Below are 21,150 nucleotides of genomic sequence, written 5' to 3'. Positions count from 1 at the left end.
TGGCTGCTTTTGTTTACTTCCTCATTGGTATGCCAGCATCATGGATCATGTCAGCCACAGCAGCGGCACCAGGACACTCATTACATAAACAGCAGCTGGAGAAGCAGGACCTGGGTCACTGCCTTTAGTGACTTCCCCTAGGGCCTACGGAAACAACTGCTGGGCCAGGGAGCTGCGCGCAAATCAGAAAAGCAACAGCCAAACTCCAGCCCTGACAGCCCCACACCTCATTTCTATAAGTGACTCACAAGATGGACCCTATGAGCACAGGTGCGGGAATATATCAAGTAGCGATTGGGGACCCTTCTTCCCAGGACCTTGCCTCCAAACTTACAGAGTAGGAGTTTGGAAAGGGGCCTCTGGCCTGATGTCACAAGAGTCAGCCTGTCCGGAAGGGTGGTCCCAGGCCGCCGGGAAGGAGGGGAGTGTGTGAGTGTGTGTGTGTGTAGGGTACTTGCCCGGATCTCATTCCTCCGGATCTCCACGTCGCACACCGAGTGCCCCTGATGCGCTCCGCTGTAGTAGCAGCAGTACTGGCACACGGCCACCTGCTCGGCTTCGCAGTGGTAAAGGCGGTAGGCGTTGTGCTGCGGGCAGCTCCAGGCCCGCACGTCGTCCGCCTCCACCAGGAGGTGCCCGCGGGCGGTGGAGGGCTGCTGCAGGTGCGTCTGCACGTGGGACTGGCAGCAGGGCGCCTCGCAGCGCAGGCAGACCTTCTGCGCGGGCAGCGGGGGGCCGCGGCGGCAGAACACGCAGTGCAGCGCCGCCGGAGGCTTCTCCACGTGCAGGGCGTTGAACTTCTCCACGATGTTGGTGAGCTTCAGGTTCTTCTCCAGGCCCGGCTTCTGGTTGTAGGCCTGGTTGCACTCCGGGCAGCGCACCAGGCCGCTGTCCTTGGCCCACGCCTCACCGATGCAGCCCCGACAGAAGTTGTGTTTGCACGGTAGCTGCACCGGCTCCACGAAGACGTGCAGGCAGATCGGGCAGATGAGCTCCTCCTCAAAGCAGTTCTTCCAATTCTCCGCCATGGCGGCGGCGGCCGGCAGGGGCCCCGGGCAGGTCTCCCCAACTCCCCGACCTGGGGGGTCCGTCCGGTGCCGCGGGAGGGCCACCGAGCCCCGAGCGGTCCCGACAGTCGCTCAGTTCACCAGCGCCTTCCGCGCGCCCGCCCCCCAAGAGGAGTGAGCCTCGGTCCTCACGCAGCGCGCGCAGCCGGCTGCGTCTCCTCCTCCTCCTCCCGAGCGCCTAGCGGGAGGCGGCGGACTGCGCCAGGGCCGCGGCCGGGGCACCAGCCCTGGAGGGGAGCGCCGGGGTCCAAATTCCATATAAGAGGCGGCCTCCCGGTCGGCGCGGCTAGGGCTGCGGCGGCCGGCGGCCCGCACTCCGGCCCGCGGCTGACATTGGGGCGCGCCCCAAGGCGGACAGAGCCCGGGAGCCGCACACTTCCTCCAGAGACGGCGGCGGCAATGGTGGCTCTCTCCTGGCTCGCCGGCGCCGCGCCTCCCTCACCTCGTCCGGGCTCTGAGAGGCCGGGGAAGCGAGTGCGGCCCGGCCAAGGACTGCTAGATCCGGACGGGGCGGGCGAGGCGAGCCTGTCCCCGGGCCGCGGCGCGGGCGTCCACCCGCTGGCCCGCGGTCTGCGGGTGCGGGCTGCGGGGCGCAGGCGGGCCGACTCCGGGGCGCTGCGTGAGCGCAGGGGCAGTCATTCAGATGAAATTCCAGTCCCCGGCCAGAGACAGCAGCCCGCCTCTGCCTTCCTCCTCCCTTCACAAATAGAAACGGAAGGGGGAGGGAGAGAAGTGGAAAAAAAAAAAAAAAGCCAACCAGAAAGGGAGGGAGGAGAAGCCCCGGCGGAGCTCCGGCCTGACCCCCTCGTCTCTACTTCTGCGCTCCCCCGAGGCCTGGCGCCCGGCGCCCCCGCCGCGGAGAGACCCCGCTCTCCGTCTCCGCGCTGGGCGGGCGCCCCGGCTCTGCCGAGGAAAACAAGGATTGATCAAACTAGAAAGGAATTTTTCTCAACTGCTAATGAACAGGAGGCTCGGCTCCCGGCCCTCCCCTCCCCCCCCGCCCGGCCCGGCCCTCCCCCTTCGTCACCCCGGCCCCCCTCCCCCCCCACTTTCTTTTCTTCTCGGCCTCTGCTCCGGTCTTCGGGGCTGCGGTCGGAGCCAGCCCGCGGCGGCGGAGCCGGGCCGAGACAGCCGGGCCGGGCTGCCTCCCTCAGCGTCCAGCCATCTTGAGCTCCCGGCAGCCGCCGCAGTGGCGGCCGGGGGTCCGAGCGCGCTCGCTGGAGGGTCCTGCAGCGTTCTTCCTATCGCTCGCTTTTTTTTTTTTTTTTTTGGTGGGATTTTTAAGGGGAGGGCTGGTGGCCTCCCTCAGATTAGAAGACAGGGGAGAAAATGCCAAGTCCTGATTTCTCTCCACCTCTGCTCCACCCACCCTGGTTCTTTCCAAAAAATAAAAAAAGATTAGAATTGGAAGAAGTCGGCAGAAAGGCGAGCGCCCGCGGCCCCCAGCTGCTGCCCAGGCGACGCGTCCGGGGCGGGCCCGAGCCAGTCGCTCCGTCTGTGGGTCCGTTTGTCCGCCCGCTGCTTCTCAACTGGGGGGAGGGCACACCGGGCAGGGTCTCCGCAGCGGCTGTCGCCTCAGAGCTTTATCCTCAGATCAAAAAAAACGGGGGGGGAGAAAAAAAAGCCCCAACACTCTCATCACAGCCACCTTCAGCCATCTTGCGCGTATTATTATTTCAGGAATAATCTGTTTAATAAAAATAGCTGCGTCTCTAACCCCCTCCCTCTCATCCTGGGTTCCCCGCCCCCTTTTAATAATAATCTCGATAATAAAAATGATCTGCTGGCTGGGCAGTCCACGGCTGCCTTTTTCCTGCCTCAGCTCGCTCGGGCTTCGGCTCTCCTTCCCCTAGGAAGAGGACGGGAGGAAGGGGCTCGCGGCTGGGAGTGGGGGGCTTCGTCCCTGCTGCCCGCCAGTCGGCCCTCTCTGCTTTAGTGGTGAGGAAAGAGAGCCCTCGCCACTACCGCGCTGTTGCGAGGACGGCAGTGCGGGGGAGGGGCCCCAATTCGCGGAACCGGCTGGAGGGGTGCACAGGGGTCCCCGATCTTCCCGCCACAGCTTGGCCTCGAAGTCTGAGCCCAGGAATGGGGAGGATACAATGAGCTCGGAGCAGAGCGCGGCGGGCAGGGTGGAGACGCGAGCGGACTGCGGTGAGCCGGGGTCCCGAGTTAGCGCGGAGAGAGGCGGAGGCAGGAGGGTGGTGTCCCTACATCAAGGCCGGTCCCGCTACTCTGCGAGGGTAGCGGGGGGAGACTGGGAGGTGTAGGCGAGGAGAAAGCAGCAGCACTACGGCGGCGCCTGTAATCAGCACCCGCTGGTTCTGCCCACCCGGCACTGGAGAAATAAGCGGACAGGGAAGGGGGAGGAGGGGCGGGGCGTATTGTCCGGAAGTGCTATAACAGTTGCTGGGCGCCCGGCTCCTCCCCTTATCCCTGTCTGGAGTTGGGGGCTGTTCCGGAGATTGTTCCTGCTATTGGTCTCCAAACTGAGACTCCGCCTCTTTAAGGCGGGGGCAACCTAGGGCTCACGTGATTTGCACTAACTTCGGTACATTAAACATTGGGGACGGGGGATGAGTTTCTCTGCTTCTTAAAAGGGAGACGCTAATGCTGTGGAGTGGGACCACATCTTCCTAGGCCTCTTCACCCGTGTCTCCTTTTACCTGAGAGGGAAAGGGGGGTTTGTCAATCGGCTCATCTGATGGAACTCAGCAGCAAATTGCAAAGGTTCACTGTGCAGCAATTTCCCCAGTATCCTCAATATTTTTACCTACATTTTTTTTTTTTTTTGGATACTCTATTTTCGGCTGCCCAGGGCAGCATGTGAGATCCTAGTGCCTCCACAGGGATCGAACCTGTTCCCACTGCAGTGGAAGTGAAGAGTCTTAACCACTGGACAGCTAGAGAATTCCCTTCCCTACATTTCTGAGGCTCAAATCTACCAAACAAAATATGCATTATTAGTCTCTTCAATTTATAAGGAAACAGAGGCCTAAAAAATTGGAGTAAAAAAAAAATTGGAGTCAACCTGTCAGTTAACAAATGTTTAACAAAAGTCTCATGCACTAGGCATTTTTCTAGGCCCTGGGGATTCCCTGGAAAATTTGTACCCCCCCCCCAATTTTTTTTAACTAATTATGTAAGATAATTTCTGTGGCAGAGAGTAAGGGACTCATACAATATTCGCAGAAAGTGAAATTTGAGCTGAGATCTGAATATTCAGGAGGAGTCAGGGCTCCCCTGGTAGTTCAACTGGTAAAGAACCTGCGTGCAATGCAGGAAATCCTGGTGCGATTCTGGGCCAGGAAAATCTACTGGAGAAGGGTTAGGCTGCCCACTCTAGTATTCTGGCCTGGAGAATTCCATGGACTATGCAGTCCATGGGGTTGAGAAGAGTCGGACACGGCTGAGAGACTTTGACTTCACTTCACAGGCAAGTGACAATCTGGGTGTGGCACGTGCGCTTAGTCATGTCCGATTCTTTGCTACCCTGTGGACTGTAGCCCGCCAGGCTCATCTGTCCATAGAATTTTCCAGGCAAGAATACTGGAGTGGGTTGCCATTTCCTTCTCCAGGGGAGCTTCCAAACCCAGGGATCAAATTGTGTCTTCTGGTTGGCAGGTGGATTCTTTACCACTGTGCCACCTGGGAAGTCCAAAGAGTGCTTCAATCAGAGGGAAAAACAAGTACGAAAGCAATGAATAAAGTATGTTCCAGGGCAGAAAAGAAGGCCTGTTGTGAGGGAGAAGCCAGGCAGGAACCAGAATACACAGTGTCGTGGTAAGGAGTTTGGACTTGAAGCTGGTTGTGAGAAACTACTAGATTTGGGATGTATTTTGGAAGTAGAGCCAAATTAGATACGGGATGAAGAGGAATCAACACGTAATAGTAATAGAGTAGGAATGGGATCAAGATATGCGTATCACTGTATGAATACAGAATATTCTTCTGAATTTAGGATTTGGGCCTTAAGAAGAGCCTGGGCGGTGATGCCATTTACCCAGAAGGAGAGAACTGGAGAGGATTAGGTTTGGGTGGAGAGATTTTTGAATAGTTCTAAATTATGTTTGAATTGGTTTAGCTATCCCAGTGGAAATTCCAGAGGAGACAATTGTATATACAGACTCAGAGGAGGTTTGTGCTGAAGATTATGCATTTGAGATTCATGAGTTTGTTCTAAATGGTAGACCTGAGATTTAAGCCCAGTTTAAAATGACCCATGAGTCTGATCCTTTCAAAAAACCAGAGAGCCTCTCTACTTTAGAAACTTCATCTCTCTATTCCTGATTGGGTGGCTAATATGGGTCCTTCAAGGACAGAGCATGTATCTTTTAGTACTCTGCATCCCCTTACATGGGAGGTCTTATGCTGAGTGAATGAACACATGCATGCATATCAGTGAAAAAACAAGGAGAAAGTGACTTTCAAACACGAATCTTCAATTCCTTGGTTGAAAGATGGTGCAAAGAAACAAAGTCTAGATTGGTGCATCCTTCTCTGGCCTCCTCATGAATGACCTTCAGGATAATCTAAAGGATTCCATTAATTTCTCACCGTTCTAGACAGCTCACCTTGACCTCTACAACATCATGCTGTTCTGTCTCCTTATCTTTCTAACCACAGACTTCTCCAGTTTCTATCTCATAAATATTGACTGCCCTCCACACTCTTATGAACTCCCTCCTTATGAACTGCCCTCCACCTACACCTGCTCCCTCATTAACTCCTAAGGCGTTCAGTTCAGTCCCTCAGTCGTGTCTGACCCCATGGGCTACGGCACCCCAGGCTTCTGTTTGTATCACTAACTCCTGGAGCTTGCTCAAACTCATGTCCATCAAGTCGGTGATGCCATCCAACCATCTCATGCTCTGTTGTCCCCTTCTCCTCCTGCCTTCAATCTTTCCAAGCATCAGGGTCTTTTCCAATGAGTCACTTCTTCACATCAGGTGGGCAAAGTATTGGAGCTTCATCTTTAGCATCAGTCCTTCCAACGAATATTCAGGACTGATTTCCTTTAGGATGGACTGGTTGGATCTCCTTGCAGTCCAAGAGACTCTCAAGTCTTCTCCAACACCACAGTGCAAAAGCATCAATTCTTTGGTGCTCACCTTTCTTTATGGTCCAATTCTCACATCCATACATAACTACTGGACAAACCAAGCTTTGATTATATGGACCTTTGTTAGCAAAGTAATATCTCTGCTTTTTAATATGCTGTCTAGGTTGAACATACCTTTTCTTCCAAAGAGCAAGCGACTTTCAATTTCATGGCTGCAGTCACCATCCGCAGTGATTTTGGAGCCCAAAAAAATAAAGTCTGTCACTGTTTCCATTGTTTCCCCATCTGTTTGCCATGAAGGGGTGGGACCGGATGCCATGATCTTCGTTTTTTGAATGTTGAGTTTTAAGCCAGCTTTTCCACTCTCCTCTTTCACTTTCATCAAGAGGCTCTTTAGTTCCTCTTCGCTTTCGGCTATAAGGGTGGTATCATCTACATATCTGAGGTTATTGATATTTTTCCCGGCAATCTTGATTCCAGCTTGTGCTTTATCCAGGTGGGCATTTCTCATGATGTACTCTGCATATAAGTTAAATAAGCAGGGTGACAATATACAGCCTCGACATACTCCTTTCCCAATTTGGAACCAGTCTGTTGTTCCATGTCCCGTTCTAACTGTTGCGTCTTGACCTACATATAGATTTCTCAGAAGGTAGGTAAGGTGGTCTGGTATTCCCATCTCTTTAAGAATTTTCCACAGTTTGTTGTGATCCACACAGTCAAAGGCTTTGGCGTAGTCAGTAAAGCAGAAGTAGGTGTTTTTCTAGTAAGGCTTTACTACTGTCTATATACTGATGACTCCCTAGTCAGTCTCCAGCTTAGATCCTCACCCTCCTTGTTGCAAATTCATGTAGCCAACTGTGCTCTCCACCCAGATGTCCCACAAGTAGCTTGAATTCATTGTACTGGAAATGAAAACCTTCATCTTCTTCACTTCCCAACCTGCTGCCCCTTCAAGATGTTGGCAAATCCTGACTACTTCTTAACCTCTCCATAACTTACCACAAACTCTTGTCTATTTATTTCAGTAGATCCTAACTGGTTTCTGTTTCTGCCTTTATGTGAAAGTGAAAGTTGCTCAGTCGTGTCCGACTCTTTGGGAATTCTCCAGGTCAGAATACTGGAGTGGGTAGCCTTTCCCTTCTCCAGGGGATCTTCCCAACCCAGGGATCGAACCCAGGTCTCCCGCATTGCAGGCAGATTCTTTACCAGCTGAGCCACAAGGAAAGCCCCTGCTGCCCTTATATCCTGGAGTCAATTCTCAACTGAAGAGCCAGAGTAATCTTTGAAAAATGTGTCAGATTTTTGTCACTCTTCTGCTTACTCATCCAATGGCTTCTCACTTCCATCAGAATAAAAGTCAAAGTTTTATAATTGCCTGTAAGGTCCTACACAGGACCTTAAGGTCTGTGTAAGGTCTGGCCTCTGTGTAAGTAATCTACAGTCCCCTTCCTCATTCTGCTCCAGCCACACTGGCTTCCCCGCTGTTGTTCCTCAAGTATACCTGGTGTGTCTCCCATGCCCCAGCCCCCAGGCTCTTCACAGTTGCGCCTCACTTTGTCTGAATTGTCTTCCCTTGGATAGCCCTACTGCACCCTTCTTCCTGTCACTGAGATCCTTTGTTCAAGTGATGCCTAGGCCGTGAGGCCTTTCATGACCTCCGAATTTTAAAGCGTGCTTCTCCTTCAGTCCTCTCTTTCTCTTTCTCTGTTGCATTTTTTCTCCTTAGCACATAGCTCCATGTTCTATGTGTCCTACTTTTAAAATTACTGTCTTCCATCACCAAGATTTAAGATCTGTGAAAGGACTTTTAAAATACTGTATCCCTGATGGGACCTCGCACACAATAGATGCTCAACAAATATTTGTTGTATCAATGAATGAATCCCATTCTCTCCATCCCTACTGCTTCTAGTCTAATCTAGGCTTGACTGGTCACCTTGCCTCCAATCTACCTCTCTTTCAATGTGTTCTCCACCCAGCAGGTAGGGGGATGATCCTACTGTGAAAGCTTGATGAGTTAAGCAATCTACTCTAGGCAATTTGAGCTCCACAGTTCCTGAGAAGAGTTTGGGGACTTTGCCCTTGTTGTTCTGTTTGCCTGGAGAGCTTTTCAAAGTACAGCACCCCACCCTGTTTTGCCCAATTTATCCTGAAGCATCAGGTTTCAACTCAGATGTCACTTCTTGCAGGAAGCCTTTTTAAATCTCCCCAGACTGGGCTGGGCACCTTCTCTGTGTCCATATCCTGGCATGTGTGTGTGTGTGTGCTCAATCACTCTGTTGTGTCTGACTCTTTGCGGCCCCGCATACTGTACCCTGCCAGGCTCCTCTGTCCATGAAATTTTCCAGGCAAGAATACTGGAGCGGGTTGCCATTTCATACTCCAGGAGATCTTCCCAACCCAGGGACTGAACCCTCATCTCTTACATCTCCTGCATTGGCAGGTGGGTTCTTTACCACTAGCACCACCTGGGAAGCCCTTTAACAAAGTGGCATAGCCCTTTAATAAAGTGTTAATGCTAACTAAGCAATTACTATGATCCTTACAAAAACTCTGGGAGGGACCTCCCTGGTGGTTCAGTGGCTAAGACTCCATGATCCCAATGCAGAAGGCCCAGGTTGGATCCCTAGTCAGGGAACTAGATTCCACAGGCCACAACTAAGCAGCCTGCATGCTGCAACTAAAAGCCAGTGCTGCCGAAATCAACACATAAGTATTTAGAAACAAAACAAAGCATCTCTAGGAAGTGCGTATCCACTTCTACATGAAGAAACTGAGGCAGAGCTGAGTTAGCTTGTCTAAAGGGAAGCTGATGATGAGAGGTGGAACTGGGGTAGCATGGCAAACAGCCTTCCCCTTTTGTGGCCCTTCTTGCAATTGTTTCCTTGTCCATCTTTCTCCCACTGCACTATGAGCTCCTGAAGGCTGGGCCTGGAGGAGTCTCCCAGCATACATCCGATGCCTGCTGCACGTTAGTTGAGAGGACAAGCTAGTTCTTACGCTTTCCACAGTGGTATCAGAGCAGCTCAGCACTGCTCAGGTGGCCCTCTTCTGTCTTGTCAAGGTTGAGACCCCAGAAGCTCCATTCTCTTTCCTTCTGGTGCTTTCAGTACTGAGATGGAATGGGGGTGGCCACGGTGAAATTGGAAAAACAGAGGAACGATGTCACTTCTCTTCGTTCTCTAGCCCCAATACGGCCACTGCTCTTGTTGTAGCCACGTGTTCCGAGAAACAAACTCACTCAGAAGGACAATGCAGATATGGAGTGCAGTTTACTACACCGGCAGGCCCAAGGCAGAGTCTCCTCTTAGCCAAGGACCCCGGCCAGCATTTGTGAAAATCTTTTATACTCCATGTGCATGTGTCTGAACCCACCACTCCAGATTCCTTGAGACTTACATAAACCAAGGAAAATAGAATCCCCAAAACCCCATCATTCACGTGCTGTGTGCTCATGTGCTCAAACAGTCAAACAATTAGCCAATAATCAATAAACCCGAGGTTATACTCCAATAGACATAGAAAAATTTATGGCCTGTCTGGAGGAAGGGGTGATAGCATATGGTTTCTCTGAGGTGATGAGTAACCTAGATACAATCTTCAAGGTTCCCCTGTCTGGAGGGGGTCTTATCCTTCTGTTGTTGTTTTCATACGCACTAAACACAGACTTCAGAGTCCATTGGAAAGGTGGCCGAGCATGATCAGCATGAACAGGCCTAAGATGGAGTCCAGTCCAGTTCAGTTCAGTCGCTCAGTCGTGTCCAACTCTTTGCGACCCCCTGAATCGCAGCACGCCAGGCCTCCCTGTCCATCACCATCTCCCGGAGTTCACTCAGACTCACGTCCATCGAGTCGGTGATGCCATCCAGCCATCTCATCCTCTGTCGTCCCCTTCTCCTCCTGCCCCCAATCCCTCCCAGCATCTGAGTCTTTTCCAATGAGTCAACTCTTCGTATGAGGTGGCCAAAGTACTGGAGCTTCAGCTTTAGCATCATTCCTTCCAAGGAAATCCCAAGGTTGATCTCCTTCAGAATGGACTGGTTGGATCTCCTTGCAGTCCAAGGGACCCTCAAGAGTCTTCTCCAACACCACAGTTCAAAAGCATCAATTCTTCGGTGCTCAGCCTTCTTCACAGTCCAACTCTCACATCCATACATGACCACAGGAAAAACCATAGCCTTGACTAGATGGACCTTAGTTGGCAAAGTAATGTCTCTGCTTTTGAATATACTATCTAGGTTGGTCATAACTTTTTTTCCAAGGAGTAAGCGTCTTTTAATTTCATGGCTGCAGTCACCATCTGCAGTGATTTTGGAGCCCCAAAAAACAAAGTCTGACACTGTTTCCACTGTTTCCCCATCTATTTCCCATGAAGTGATGGGACTGGATGCCATGATCTTCGTTTTCTGAATGTTGAGCTTTAAGCCAACTTTTTCACTCTCCTCTTTCACTTTCATCAAGAGGCTTTTTAGTTCCTCTTCACTTTCTGCCATAAGGGTGGTGTCATCTGCATATCTGAGGTTATTGATATTTCTCCTGGCAATCTTGATTCCAGCTTGTGCTTCTTCCAGTCCAGCGTTTCTCATGATGTACTCTGCATAGAAGTTAAATAAGCAGGGTGACAATATACAGCCTTGACGTACTCCTTTTCCTATTTGGAACCAGTCTATTGTTCCATGTCCAGTTCTAACTGTTGTTTCCTGACCTGCATACAGATTTCTCAAGAGGCAGGTTAGGTGGTCTGGTATTCCTATCTCTTTCAGAATTTTCCACAGTTTATATCTACTACTGTGGGCAGGAATCCCTCAGAAGAAATGGAGTAGCCATCGTGGTCAACAAAAGAGTCCGAAATGCAGTACTTGGATGCAATCTCAAAAACGACAGAATGATCTCTGTTTGTTTCCAAGGCAAACCATTCAGTATCATGGTAATCCAATTCTATGCCCCAACCAGTAATGCTGAAGATGGAGTCCAGGCCCTATGAATTCCTTCTTTGCTCTCATCACAATCCCCTCAAGGTCTCCCTTGCCCCTCAAGTTCCTAAGAAAGCTACATTTACACCAACCATGGACGCCCACCAGCAGTCTTCCTGCCCTTCCTGCATCCTGCCCTTAGCTCTCTCCTGAAGACTTCCTGCGCTGAGGAGGAGGGGCTGGTTAGTCTCTTCATACCCCCATGGAAGAGGCCCAAATGGCCTCCCCTCCCAGACCACATCCTTCCCTGCCCTGTGGTCTTGGGATGCTTCTCTCCCTTCTCCTGCCCAGTTGATTACCCCCCTCACCCCATGCTGGCCTCCCCACCTCAGAGCCTGGCAGGCTGGGTTGAGTCACTCATTTCCAGTACGCATTCGCCTTCTGGTCAAGCCAGTTTGGCAAATCTCTCACCATCCCGTCCCATGGCTTGAAGCCTGTGGGTCCCCTGATCCCCCAAGTAGGGTGTCTACCTGGAGGAATGTATAGGCTTTTGGAGGAGACATTAGAGATCACTTGGAAGATTCCTCTGTTCCTAAATCTAGGGATAGAGTCTCTGCTTCATGCCCAGGAACTCTTTTCTTTCCAGAAACAAACCCAACCTACTCCTGTCTCCCAGAGCCACTTCACAGAATCTCCCTGTTGTTTTCTCTGGGGCAGGAACGTCACCCTGACCCTGGGTCCTTCCAGGCTAGTCAGATGAGGAGGATTAGATAAGCACTCCGCCCCCAGTCTCCAGGGAGAAAGGGGAAGGGGTGTGGCCTGGGCCACCCCAGGGTAGTCAGCCTGGCTCCAGACCCTCCCAGCTCACTGGCTCTGCCTCCCAGAGACTGAAGGCCCCAGACAGGACCTGCCCCACTGCCTGGGGTGGGGGTAGGGGCAGCCACAGTTCAGCAGGAGGTCACAGAGGAAGGAGTAGTGACCTCCCCCTAAGGCAGGTCCCACAGATCCAGCTGCTTCTCAAGAGGACAGGGAGGGGAGCTAAGAGCCCTTCAGACGGGAGCTGACTCCTTCAGGTCCTACCCTCTCAAGCCACCCTCAGGACCCCTGCAGATCCTCCTGGGTGCTACGGCTCCATCCTGAGGACCAGAAGAAAAGGGCCCTGCTACTCCCCAGGATGGACAAGCAGGCCTAGTAGGAAGGGGAAGAATGTGTGAGGACCCAGAGCAGTCCTGTGGGGTCGTGGACCTGGGCTGGGTGTAGACCCCTCTCCTGCCTGCCTCTCGGGGCTTCTCCCCCTCTAGCACTAGGCTCTGCTTTGCCACACCAGGCCCTGGAGAGACAGGAGCTGGGCGATTCAGGGAAGGAAGATCCACCTGCCTCCTCACCCTGAGCAGGCCCAGGAGATCTCACAGGAAGGGTGGGCTGGCATGCCGGTTCTGAGCCTACCCCAGGCCCTGGATTAGGAGGTTGAGTGTAGGTGGCTGGGGGTGGGGGTGGGGGTTGTTGCTGTCTCTTGCCCTCACTGAAAGGGGCATAAGAACTCCAAACTGGGCTTGAGGAAGGCCTGCCTTCCCAGGGAAAAAGGTGTTTTTTCTTTTTTTTTTGGTGAGAGGAGGGGAGGAAAAAAGGCAGAAGAGAGGGTCTTTACCCACTCACTCAACACCCCAGACTGTTCCACCTCCTACCCCCTTGACCTTAGAGGAGTTCAAGACCAGTGAGAGAGCCTGTCCCTGTGAAGTCATTTCTGCATGACTGAAGAGTCACCGCTGCGTGATCCTGCTTCCTTGGCACCCCCTCCACTCCCAACATCAGTCTTCTGGGCCTTTCCACATCCTGGCTTCTTCTAAGAGGCTGAGTCCAACCCACCCCTCTGCCAGGGCCCCAGGCTTTCCGCTCCCCTACTCAAGGCAGCCAGAAAGGAGCACAAGATCCAGGCACTTCTGCAAATACGTTTAATGCACTTAGATTACACAGAGGAAGAGGGGACAAGAAGGAAACGACATCTAAGTGAGTCACCCAAAAATTCTTACAAAAGTCCCAGGCTGGCTGCAGCCCCCAGGAACCGAGTCACCACTGACATTAGAAACTAATATAAAATTTTTACAAAAGTCTGCTCATTGCAGCGTTCAGGTACTTGTACAAAAGGAGGGCTCTTTCTACAGGGCTCCTGACTTATAACAGGGACCCAGGTACCTCACTTGACACAAGGACCTGGAAGCCAGTGAGGAAAGACAACCAGATAAAAAAATACAGTCAAGGGAATTCTCTCCTGGTCTGCCCCATAGGGGCGGACCTGCAGGTTTTTTCCCTGTTCTCAATCTCAAAACCCAGTCCCAAGAACTTGTGTTAATTTTTTAAAACATGCTAGCCCTTTAGATTCTTCCCAAGGCTTCCCAGACCCTGCCCTGAAGCCTCGCCTTTGGAAGAGAAGGGCAGGAAGAGGCACCAGCTCCCCAGGCAGACCTGAGACCCTGCGTGAGCTTCTCCACCCCCACAGAATGGCAGCTGGGGCCGTGGGCCTCCTGCAGCCCACACTGGGCCTGAGCAGCCGTGGCTGTGTCCACCTTGTGTTGCCAGCAAACAGCATGGAGGAGCCCCTTCCCCTCAGAAGCTTCAGTCACAGGGACATGGAGGGACAGAATAGGAAGGGGCAAGCTTCTGGGAAGCCTATGTAGGCAGATGTAGGGAGGGAGACTTCTTAATCTTCCCAACTTACTATGAGGTCAGGGTTTCCAAAGAGCTACAGAGAGGGAAAGAAGTGGTCCATCTTGTGAGTGCCTGCCATATGCCAAGTGCTGTGCTGGACGTGCCCCCACAGTCTGTCTTGCTTTATCCTCAATGAGGGTCTCCTCTCAGTGAAGAGCCCCCTCTGGAAGGCACCACCACTCAAGGGAAAGAGGTCTGGGCAGAGATGGTAGATGCTCTGCCACTCCTCTGGAGCCAAAGCATTGTAGGGAAAGGAGATGGAGGCTGGTCTCAGCTGAACCTTGGAGGTTCCCAATAAGAGGAGGGGCTGGGGTAGGGGTGGGGGGAGGCAGGAAGGAGCCACAGGCTTCACAGGCTTGTTGTCTCAGAGCTCACCTGCTTCCCTTTTGCCTTCTGTACTGACCACAAAACTTAGCTCAGAAAATACCCCTCTGCCCCGAAGCCAAGCAGGCAGGGTAGAGGCAGGTCCCCAGAAAGAATCTGTGGAGAAGCAGGTCAGGATGGCAAGGAAAGGAGGCAAGTCAATGACACCTCTTTGGCCATAAAACATCTAAAGACAAGAGTTTTCAAGGTGGGGATGATGTGGTGGGTGAAGACCAGGAAATGTCCTTCTGGAAAAGTCCTCAGAGCAGAAGGCACAGCTGCTGCCAGCATCAGGTCCACAGGGTTTCCCACCTTTGCTGCATTGGTGTGGGTGGGGTGGTGGTGGTGGTGGTATGTGTCTCCCAGATGCCAGGCAGATCTGCCTTGAAGCTCTGAGTTTGATGGCGCTAACCAGGTAGCCCTGAGGGTGTAAGCAGAGAAAGAGCCAGACCTGAATGGCCCCTTGGAAGTCCAACAGCCTTGCCACCCTCGTGGCCCCTGAAGGCAGCTCTTTGGCTGGATGGCTCATCAGCGGTGCCCTGTGCCCTAGGGGCCTCCTCGGCACTCCTGGTGGTGCCCATGTGTGTGGCGGTTGCAGACAAGGGCAAGGCATGTTGTCTGTCTGTGTGGTCCGTGACAGACAAAAGAACTTTGTCGTGGGAGAGCCAGAAGGGTGGTCTTGTAATTGCCATCCCCAGAGTTAGGGGTAAGAGGGTCTGAGAGGGGCTTGTGATTACAGGTCAAAAGTGAGAGACAACCCCAGAAGAACCCCCAAACTATGGGTCAGAGACACGCTGGCTATGAGACAGGAAGACCGGGAGATCTGCAGTACTGGAGTGAGGAACCAAAGACCAGAGGCCAGGATGCCGGAAAGGAGACAGGACAAGCGGAGAATGAAGGACGAGAAATGAATCAACGCAGAAATGAATGGAAGGCATGGAAGGCAGGAGAGTGCAGTGTTTGCAAAACTAATGTGAAAGACATGTGAAGAGGTTGATTCTTCTGTTTTTAATAAGTCAGAGTCCTGCAGCCTGGAGGCTGGGAGGCCCAGTGGATGAGGAAATGGGATAGAAGTGGCAAAGAGCTGGAGACCCAGGCCCTGAGTGGCAGGTGGGGATGGTCTGTGAAGTGCTGAGCTTCGCCCTCTCTCAGGCAGGCCTGGTTGGGAGGAAAATGCCTAGAAGATGAGGCTGAGGTCACCAAGTCTCAGAGACCCTGATGATCTTGAACTCTGTGGGGGCCCAGTCCACCTGGGAACCAGCAGCAGCCCTTCCTGGCCCCAGCTAAACTGGGCTCCAGGCTGCATGGGGGAGTGTCTCGGCTCCCCCAGGCCTGGCTGGGAAGAAAAGCCTCTGTGCGAAGCTGACTCCTCAGAGGCCTTGACCGGCAGGCGAACACCAGCAGCTTTTCTGGTGGCGGCTCTGGGGGAGACGGCCCCAGGCCCTTGTCTGTGAGAATGAGAAAGTTCATCTGGAAATAAAGTTCTGTTTTTTCTTTCTTAAAAAAAAAACATATTTACATGGCTTCTGGACATCTTTGAAGAGCAATAAAATACCATCCGGTTTCTACAAAATAAAATAAGGAGGAAGAAAACCAAACACGATCAAAGGAATCGTTCCACCGCCAGAAGAGCTTGACTACCGAAGGCTTCCCAGAGTTGAGCTGGGCAGGGTAGGTGGCTGCTACACCTTCCTCCCGCTGGGCAATGCAGCAGAGGGTAGGTGGGAATGAGGCCTGTCTCCACCTGGGGGCACATCAGAGGTCCAGAGGCAAATCTCAAACCAGAATCTGTGGTGGCAGCAGGAGGGGAAGGTTGACATTTGCCCAACTGCAGCCCACTGGGGCCCGGCCTGGTCATGTGGCTCGGCCGGCTGCAGGTGCGGAGACCCCCCCAAGCTTCAGGTGAGGGGGAGCCCTGCGGCCTGTGCAGGGCATCCCAGCGGGCTGAGGTGTAGGGGCTACGCAGTCATCCTCACACTTCTCCTTGTGTTTGCAGGAATCTCGTTTATGCAGTTGTTACACTGGAGTCACCGGGAAGCAGCTGGGCTCGCCCTTGGCCCCTGCAGGGCCAGCCCAGGCTAGTGCAGCGGGCTGTCGAAGACCACATCGGGGAGGATGGAGACTTTGAGCTTCTTTTCTGGCCAGCTGTACTCTTTGGGAAGTTTGAACTGTGGAGGGGGCAACAAGCACAGAACCAGAGGATGCACAGTTAGAATCCACCGCCTTCTTCCCACACTGCCTAGAGAGGCCAGGACCCTCACCCAGGCCCCGTCTCCTGGGTGCTGGGGCAAGACAGACCACTGGTTGGTTGCCTGGCTTCAGTCACGAATACTGAACCAGGTGAGAGGCTGGGATCCACTGCCGACCCCTCCTTCCCCACACCCCGGCCAATAATTAACTGGGCTTGGAGGAGGCTTGTTTTCTGACTCTTTCTTGACTGGGCTGACCTCCCTCCAGCTCACTTCCTTGGTTCTGCCTCTGGCCACAAGCATGTAAGGAATCTGTTCCCTGAGGCCCGGGGGCTAGAGGATGGGGGGCAGGGGAGGGTGCAGATGCTACAGGGAAGTGGCTTGAGGTCTGGAACTCTGCGGTCCTGTCCCTGCCATGGCTCCTTTCTGAGGCTGGCAGGGAAGAACGCTGGAACCTGCCCTCTGGAGCCTTTGCCAAAGGGTCCTAAAGGAAGGAGGCCCTGCCTCGGCCTTGGTGGGAGTGGAGAAGCAGAGCTAGTGTGGTCTGAGGTGACTTCTTAGGCCTGGTGCAAACTTGAGACGAGCTCCCCACCCTGCTCCCCCTTGTTCATCCTCACAAGCCTCCCAGGGTTACCAGCCTGAGAGGTGCTGGCAGTGGCCAAGGAGGGCCCAGTTTCTTATGACCCAACTCCCTGGAAATCACTGATTTGCCTACAGTTTTGTTTTTCAAGCTTCTGGAGAGGGGTAGGGGAAGAGACTGACATGTGCCCTGTGTATACGAGGACCCTGCATGGGGCCAGCAGGCACACAGCTGGTGCTCATAGATGCTCCCTGATTTAGGAGCAGGGTCTGCCTTTCAGGTCTCCTGCTAATCTGGGAGCAAGCTGGGAAGGAGGGAAGAGCAGGGCCCTCAGCCTGCCCAGAGCTGGTGCTAGAAGAGGACGGCCTGACACTGCCCGGCTGGTTCCCTCTCCCTCCCTCTTGATGGGGGACTGTCCAAGCCAGGACCAAAGTGGAGAGGAGGGCAGGGTGTGGGGACAGCCTTGGACAGGAAAGGAAAAAAAAAGTCATTTTTAGTGACCTACTTTCCTAAGCTCCTTCTGGCTCCTGTCCCTCCTGCCTGGCTACACCCCTTCCACCCCCCCAGCACCCGAGCTGAGAGCAGCAGTCTGGCACCGTGCCGTCCCTGTGCGACATGGCCTCTCCGGAAGCACTTCTGGGCAGCCGGCTCTGGTCTGACTGAATGGGAGCCGGACCTCAGGGGCTGGTGACTTGTGGGGGTTGACTGGCTGGCACAGACTGGGTACTTAGTGACTTTTGAATGTATAAATGAGAAGAGAGAAGACATTATCCCACTAGGGGTGACCTCAGGCTCTGAGGAGTTCCTGTCCATCTGGAGACCTGGACAGGCCAGTCCTGCCCTGTGGACGGTCCTCCGCCCTGTGGATATCCGTCAGAGGCCTCTGTGTCCAGGCTGACTGCGTCCTGGCTGAAAGCTGGCTCCTGCCTGGCCTCGCTCTGGCTTGGAAGCCTGGCCCCTAAGAGGTGAAGGAGCTCTCCCCAAAATACACTTCTGGGCAGAAAGGGCAGAAGGGTCTGTCTCTGCCCCCGGACAGGGGAGAGCCCAGAAGACCCCTAGAACTATCAGCGTGCTAATGTTCCACTAACCTATCTGGGCAGGACTCTGAGGCCAGGAAGGCTCAACCCCGCTGGGGTGCTGCTTGGTAGGAGGCCGGGGGAGGGGAAGGGACTTTCCAGGATGAGGTAAGTCCCCACAAATGAGGATGCCGGGAACAAGGAAGAAAAACAAAGGGGATTGTGGGCTCCTCTCCTGTACCCCAGCGGAGTAGCCAGGGCAAGCACAGGCCCCCACCTGGCCCGCAGCTCTGCTGGGCCTGGAAGAGGCGGGCCTAGAGGGGAGTGCTCGCGGCCAGAGGTGGGAGGGAGAGTGGCTCCTGGGTGGCCTGAGGCTGGAGCAGGAGCCCCTCGCTGCCCACCAGAACTCCTCCATGGAATGTTCTCTGGCAGCAGGCGTGGGCTTTCTGTTCAGAACCTGCCAGGGAACAGCAGGGGCTGAGGAGAACTCTGTACTAGCCTAAAGGCCCTGGCTGCCTCTTCAATGAGCTTCTCGGGAGCTGGCAATTCAGATAGTTTGCTGGGTGTCCTCACAAGGGTTGGGGGTGGGGCAGGGGGAGGTTCAGGGAAGTGAAATAAAGCCGTTTAACATCTCCAGGGTCTCCTTTCCAGCCTCTCTGCACACGTCAGAGACAGACACAAGCACACAGAGACTCCCGGAGCCTGGAACCTGCTGTCAGAGAGAACCAAACAGCTTACTTCCTCTGGAGAAGTCAGATCTTCTAAGTCCTCCAACATTTTCTCTACAAACTCTTCGGTCAACAGAATCTGGGAAGAAGGCACAAGACAGGCTTTTATTATTATTATCTGTTTAAAGTATATGGCCTTTTTGCTAACTGCCAAGCTCTAGACCTCTGTTCAGGCCGTGGAGGAGCAATGAGCCCACTGCGATGTGTCCTAGGACCAGGGGAAGTACTGGAGGCCTAGCCCTGACCGTCACCCCCAGCCTGCCCCCACCTCCCACCACCACCTGCCTACAGTATCAGAGGGACTGGGGCAGAGAAGGAAGGACGTCCAGCAGCGTAGGGAGCAGGGCGAGGACGTCAGGAGACACGGCAGTGCTGGTCCCGGGAGGGACATGAGACGGGGCAGGGAAGGCCGCCTATTTGGCAGTCCGGGCACCCTGCACGTTGCAGTATGGTAGAGGGGAGACAGAAAAGCCGAAGGGCAGAGGAGAGTGACTCTAACATCCCCCTTGTTCAAGAAGGTTCGCGTGTTCCCCCAGTCCTACTTGGGAGGACAAAGGAATCTGTCCGGGTTTGGAATACAAGCCTTGCCTGGAATCTGGAAATGCCCTGGAAGGTACCTCTAGGAATGTCTGAGCTGCGCCAGCCTCTCATTTTACCAAAGGGAAAGGGACTCCTCAACTCCCATGCGTAGTGTCTACCTCTTTTCAGGCCCCAAGCTCCCAAAGCCCTGCCTTGCTAGCCCCATTCAGCCACTGAGTCCTTCAAGTTTTAAGAAGTGTCTTCTCCAGGGCACCTCCCACCTATCCCACTTCACTGCTCCAGTCTGCTACCTTGTGGCTTCACGCTTGCTGTTGAGAACAGCCTTGCCCCTCTGTTCAGGGGCACAACCACCACCCTCACCCATGTGTGTAGTCAACCACGCATGTGGTCAACAGCAAGGATACCCAGGACTTCCTCAACCTGCAGGGCCGTCTTCTCAGCAGGCCCCTCTCTTCAGGCCGGTCCCACACTGGGCCCAGGCTAGGCATGTCTTTCCTCTTCCCAAACTGATCCTGTCCTCCACCCATCTCCTCCCCATGCTGGTCCATGGGGCCTCCTGACCTCTGCAGCAGACCCTTCTGTAACCCCAGGCTGTGGCTCTCCCCACCTCTATTTTGCTTTCTCCAGTAGCCTCTGAATGCCCCTGGGTGGGATGTGGGGACAGAGGAAGAGAAACAACGAGGTGAAGACCAAGATACAGGAAAAGTCCCCTATGACAAGGAGGAGGATCCAGGACTTGAGAAAATACCAGCAGGTTTCCCCAGGGAATTGTCCAGTCTGATAAGAATATATGTCTCAACATTTGGAATAGGTCAGTGTACCAGACAAAGTGGAATGGCAGAGGAAGGAGGGCAAGCAAGCAGGCTCACTAGGCACTTCACAGGATGGAAGTTTCCAAAGGGAGGAAGTTGACTGGGTGGAGGTGTGAGCAAGGGATGAGAAAACTACCCCAAGTGGGCACACCACCACACCAGGCACAATGCTAACCGCTCATAGAGCTTATCTCCTTCAGATGAGGAAACTGAGACACAGATAGGTTATGAGATTTGCCCAGTGTCACGCAGCTTGTGAGCAGCAGAGAAAAGATCATGTCCTGGCCCTTATTTTTTTTGCTGAGCTGGGTCTTCACTGGGGTGGGCAGGCTTAATTGCCCCATGGCATGTAGGATCTTAGTTCCCCAACCAGAGATTTAACCCACGCCCCTTGCACTGGAAGGCGGAGTCTTAACCACTGGACCACCAGGAAGTCCCCATGTCCCAGTCTTGTCTGGACTCTAAAGTTAGTGTGCAAAGCAGAGCTTCCAAATCCTGAAGTCTAACCCTCACCGCATTTAGTCGTGTATTGATTCTTCCAGTCAACTGCCCGTCAACCTACTTGATTCCAGAAGCATTCCCTGGGTGCCTCTGCTAGGCCTGGCCCTGGGTAGAGCCCTAGGGAAACAGCCATGAAAGCAGTCCATTCCCTAGCTGGACAAGCACCTTCCTGGGGTCAACAGGGAGCCAAAGGTCGTCTCCTTCTCAGGCTACAAGCCCCCAGTCAGGGACAAAATAGCTCCAATCACCAGCCCGTATCTCCTCACCAGCTTCTGTTTGAGAAGCTTAGGCTTCAAGTGGAGACAGAGACAAAGTTTGGACAGGCAAAGCGAGTTTGCGAGAATGCCCACCTGAGATGCCCCCTCCCACCTTCCTCCTGGCTCCCTAAGCTGGGACCGGGTGACTCCTCTCATGGACTACTGTGGCGCTGCCAATGCCCGATTCCAGCTCCCACAGCCGGAGCCTCTGCTCCTCTTGCTCTTATCCCAGGGCCCCCACCCCCCCGGCCCCGCCCCCCAAAGCCCAGAGTCTCTCGACCAGTTATCACCAGTCTGCTTGAGCAGTACAAAAGTCATATTCACATTTTGGGAATTTCCGGGGCTTGTTGCCATCTCTGCAAATGTGAGCACAAACACAAGCATACCTAAAACCCAATTATATTACAATGGCTCCA

General features: G+C 53.6%; 2 protein-coding genes and 1 long non-coding RNA gene across 4 annotated transcripts in view; 1 reads left to right on the top strand and 2 right to left on the bottom strand.

The window, feature by feature from the left end:
• The window catches only part of TRIM8 (tripartite motif containing 8), a 16,067-nt gene extending 12,677 nt beyond the window's left edge, over nucleotides 1-3,390 (bottom strand). Inside the window, exon 1 of the mRNA XM_015103277.4 lies at nucleotides 459-3,390. Within this exon, the coding sequence (XP_014958763.2) occupies nucleotides 459-1,028 (570 nt within the window). The 5' untranslated portion in view covers nucleotides 1,029-3,390. The remainder of the gene's footprint in view (nucleotides 1-458) is intronic.
• LOC121817635 (uncharacterized) lies at nucleotides 2,866-21,150 on the top strand. The gene is made up of 3 exons (XR_006057657.2): nucleotides 2,866-15,782; nucleotides 16,108-16,451; nucleotides 18,548-21,150. It is a non-coding gene; the product is annotated as an uncharacterized LOC121817635 (long non-coding RNA).
• The window catches only part of SUFU (SUFU negative regulator of hedgehog signaling), a 110,021-nt gene continuing 101,851 nt past the window's right edge, over nucleotides 12,981-21,150 (bottom strand). For both annotated transcript variants that reach the window (XM_015103389.3, XM_004020324.5), the window contains exons 11-12: nucleotides 18,635-18,703; nucleotides 12,981-16,279 (exon numbers count right to left, since the gene is read on the bottom strand). In XM_015103389.3, coding sequence (XP_014958875.2) covers nucleotides 16,190-16,279; nucleotides 18,635-18,703 — 159 coding nt within the window. In that variant the 3' untranslated portion in view covers nucleotides 12,981-16,189. The remainder of the gene's footprint in view (nucleotides 16,280-18,634; nucleotides 18,704-21,150) is intronic.

Source organism: Ovis aries, chromosome 22, assembly GCF_016772045.2.
Source record: "Ovis aries strain OAR_USU_Benz2616 breed Rambouillet chromosome 22, ARS-UI_Ramb_v3.0, whole genome shotgun sequence".
In the NCBI taxonomy this organism is placed as follows: domain Eukaryota; kingdom Metazoa; phylum Chordata; class Mammalia; order Artiodactyla; family Bovidae; genus Ovis; species Ovis aries.
This window is presented reverse-complemented; position numbering and strand designations above follow the sequence as displayed.